This window comes from Galeopterus variegatus, unplaced genomic scaffold, assembly GCF_000696425.1.
Source record: "Galeopterus variegatus unplaced genomic scaffold, G_variegatus-3.0.2 Scaffold3473, whole genome shotgun sequence".
Taxonomy (NCBI): Eukaryota; Metazoa; Chordata; class Mammalia; order Dermoptera; family Cynocephalidae; genus Galeopterus; species Galeopterus variegatus.
This window is the reverse complement of record NW_007729584.1, coordinates 250,884-253,667: the sequence shown is the minus strand read 5'-3', so window position 1 is coordinate 253,667 and position 2,784 is coordinate 250,884. Positions and strand designations below refer to the sequence as shown.

Here is a 2,784-nt window from a genome sequence, read left to right as displayed (position 1 = left end):
CAAGAACAATTCTTACTAAGATTAAAAGGAATGTATTGACTTACCTGGAAAACATCTGTCTTGTCTTCAAACAGATTGACAAAATATTTATAGTCAGCATAAGCCCAGAATTTGGAATGATCATAATCTCTAAATGGTCCAGAAATATTAGACTGGTCACAGTTCCATGTTAGGAACTCTTCAAGTGTAGCTTCTACATAATTACATGTAGTTTCAAACTGAGGAGCTGCAATGTAAGAGAACGTGACTTTAAATGTATAATAAACACAGTTTCCAAATATTGTTGGTTTTTTTTAAACAAAGATAATTTCACCCCCAAATTATTATTTAATATGAATTTAAAATTGATTTTGTACTTGCTATGTGATTAGAACCATTTACAACATTCACAATACTAATGGCTAAACATAAAAGTAAAAAACATGGTTTTAATCTTAAGATTAAAGACTACCCTTAATACAGCCTGATTTAGTAATCCAGTAGAATACTTTAGATTATCAATTCTCCAAAAGCCTTTAAGGGGGCCAGTGAGCTCAAAGCAATTTTCATAATAATACGAAGACACTATTTGCCCTTTTCACTCTCATTCTCTCACAAGTGTACCATAGAGTTTTCCAGAGGCTCCATGACATGGGTGGATGTTAGTGCTCTGACAGCTGGTAGAATACGTGCTTATGTCCTTACATTTTAAAATGTCTACGTTTTAGTTTCTTTTTTTTTTTTTTCCTTTTTGTCTTTTTTCATGACTGGCAACGGATCGCAACCCTCAGTGTCGCGCCCACACCTCGCTCAGCCAGCAAGCGGGAACCGGTCTGTATGTGGGATCCGAACCCTCGGCGGGAGCGCCGCCACACTCCCAAGCGGCACACTGTAGCAGTGCGCCACCGGGCTGGCCCTAGTTTCTAATACAGTAAGTACCACTGGTATATAACCCACACCAGCAAAAGATCATTGGGGTACTCAATAATTTTTAAGTGTAAAGGGATTCTGAGATCAAAAAGTTTGAGAATGACTGCTTTAGATTTAAAAAAAAAAAAAAAAAAAACAACAACAAAAAACTGTCTTGAAAACTTTCTGACTTTATACAGCACATTTATCATACATAGCTCTTCAGAATCATTAAGTGAACAGTATCAACTTAAAGTCTGTTCATTTACTCATTAACTCATTTATTTCAGAATTATTTTTTTAAGCACAGAATGTATAATTAGTACTATGCTCAGACATGTAGGAACATAAAAGAAATAGATAAAAAATAATAGATAATATTATTAATATAACATATAATATAAAAAAATAAACAAAAAAATAGATAAAAACTCAGAGTTTAGAATATATTGAGACAAAGATAAAGCTTTAACTAGAATACTAGACGTGAGGTATCATAAAATTAAATGCAAAATTTTGTTCTACAGACACTTAGGAAAAGGAAAAGGCCACCAGAGATGTGGGTTGATCAGGAAAGCTTCAAGAAAAGATCTATTACCTGTCCATAGTGGTTTGTTATGGGTATAGCTCCAGTGCGTCAAGATTAGAATCTTGGACTGACAGAACTGCTCTTCTAAAACAGTAATGGAATTAATTTTTCTGCAACTAGGAGAATATTTTAAATGAACATAGGGAAGCTAATAGTTAAGAAATCTGATTATGACCTCCTTTACAAAGCATGAAATCCTTCCAAGAGGGGATATAGATCAGTTAGCACAGTGCTTGACACAGAGCAGATGCTCAATAAATGTTAGGCACTATTATTAGTACTTATTCAGTCATCTATTTACTTGGAACCCTTTAAAAGTTAGCTGAATTAGTAGTAGGGAAAAAAAGGTATTCAAACTTTGCTTTCAACAGCTTTTATCTTTTCCTTCTCTTTCTGCTTGAACTGCTTAGGATTATCCAATCATCTTTTTCCCTCTCTTTCTTTTTCCTAAAACCACAGAATAGCAGATAGGTAGTAGAGAGGGTGGATGTCAACAATCAACCTAATTCATCTACTTCAACTTGTCATCTGAATTTGAAAAGAAGCAGAACTTTACTATGGCACATTTATCTAAAAGATAAAAATCTACATATTTAAGACCTATTTAAATTTGGTAACTTTTGTGAAGCATTTAGTGCCTGGCACACAGTAAATCATCAATATATATAAGCTCTTAACATTATCAACATCATCAAAAATTCACCATAACAGAACAGGAGTATATAAAGTTTAATTTCAACAAACAAAAAAGCATGTGGCAAGAAAGCTTCATGATGTTGGGAAATAGGAGTCATTTCAGTAAACTGTACTATAAACCTAAAGACATTATACTGTCTTATAAGTTCTCATTTCATAGACTCAATCCAACTGACCCAACTGAATACTGAAACCATTAATTGAGCAACTTGCCCTTGGAGTGGACTGAGAAGGACTTTTCAGTTAAGGTCAGTTATCACAGGCAAGTCTGAATTGCAGCCCCCCAAACCTGGCCTCATTAGAGGACTTCATTTTCTCTCACAGAAAATTCTGCATGTTAAAAAGTAAAAATCTAAAAATGGGAAAATGATATGTGAGAACTGTTATGTCAGGGGAAAATTACAATGAATGGAATGAATGGAAACGACAGACCTTTTCATTTACAGAATGATTTCAAAATAGTATCTTTTCACTCTTACCTGGTAGTAGCAGCACCAAAGGTACTGTTCTGATTTAGTTATAATGACTATTTCTTTCTGGGTAATACAGTTATCTTTCTTAGTTTATGCAATGGAATTACAGTATTCCTTTCTAATTCCATCATTATTACT

General features: G+C 33.9%; 1 protein-coding gene across 2 annotated transcripts in view; it reads right to left on the bottom strand.

The window, feature by feature from the left end:
• HSPBAP1 (HSPB (heat shock 27kDa) associated protein 1) overlaps positions 1 to 2,784 on the bottom strand; it is a 61,598-nt gene that overhangs the window by 27,120 nt on the left and 31,694 nt on the right. For both annotated transcript variants that reach the window (XM_008585154.1, XM_008585155.1), the window contains exon 3: positions 45 to 226. In XM_008585154.1, the coding sequence (XP_008583376.1) occupies positions 45 to 226 (182 nt within the window). The remainder of the gene's footprint in view (positions 1 to 44; positions 227 to 2,784) is intronic.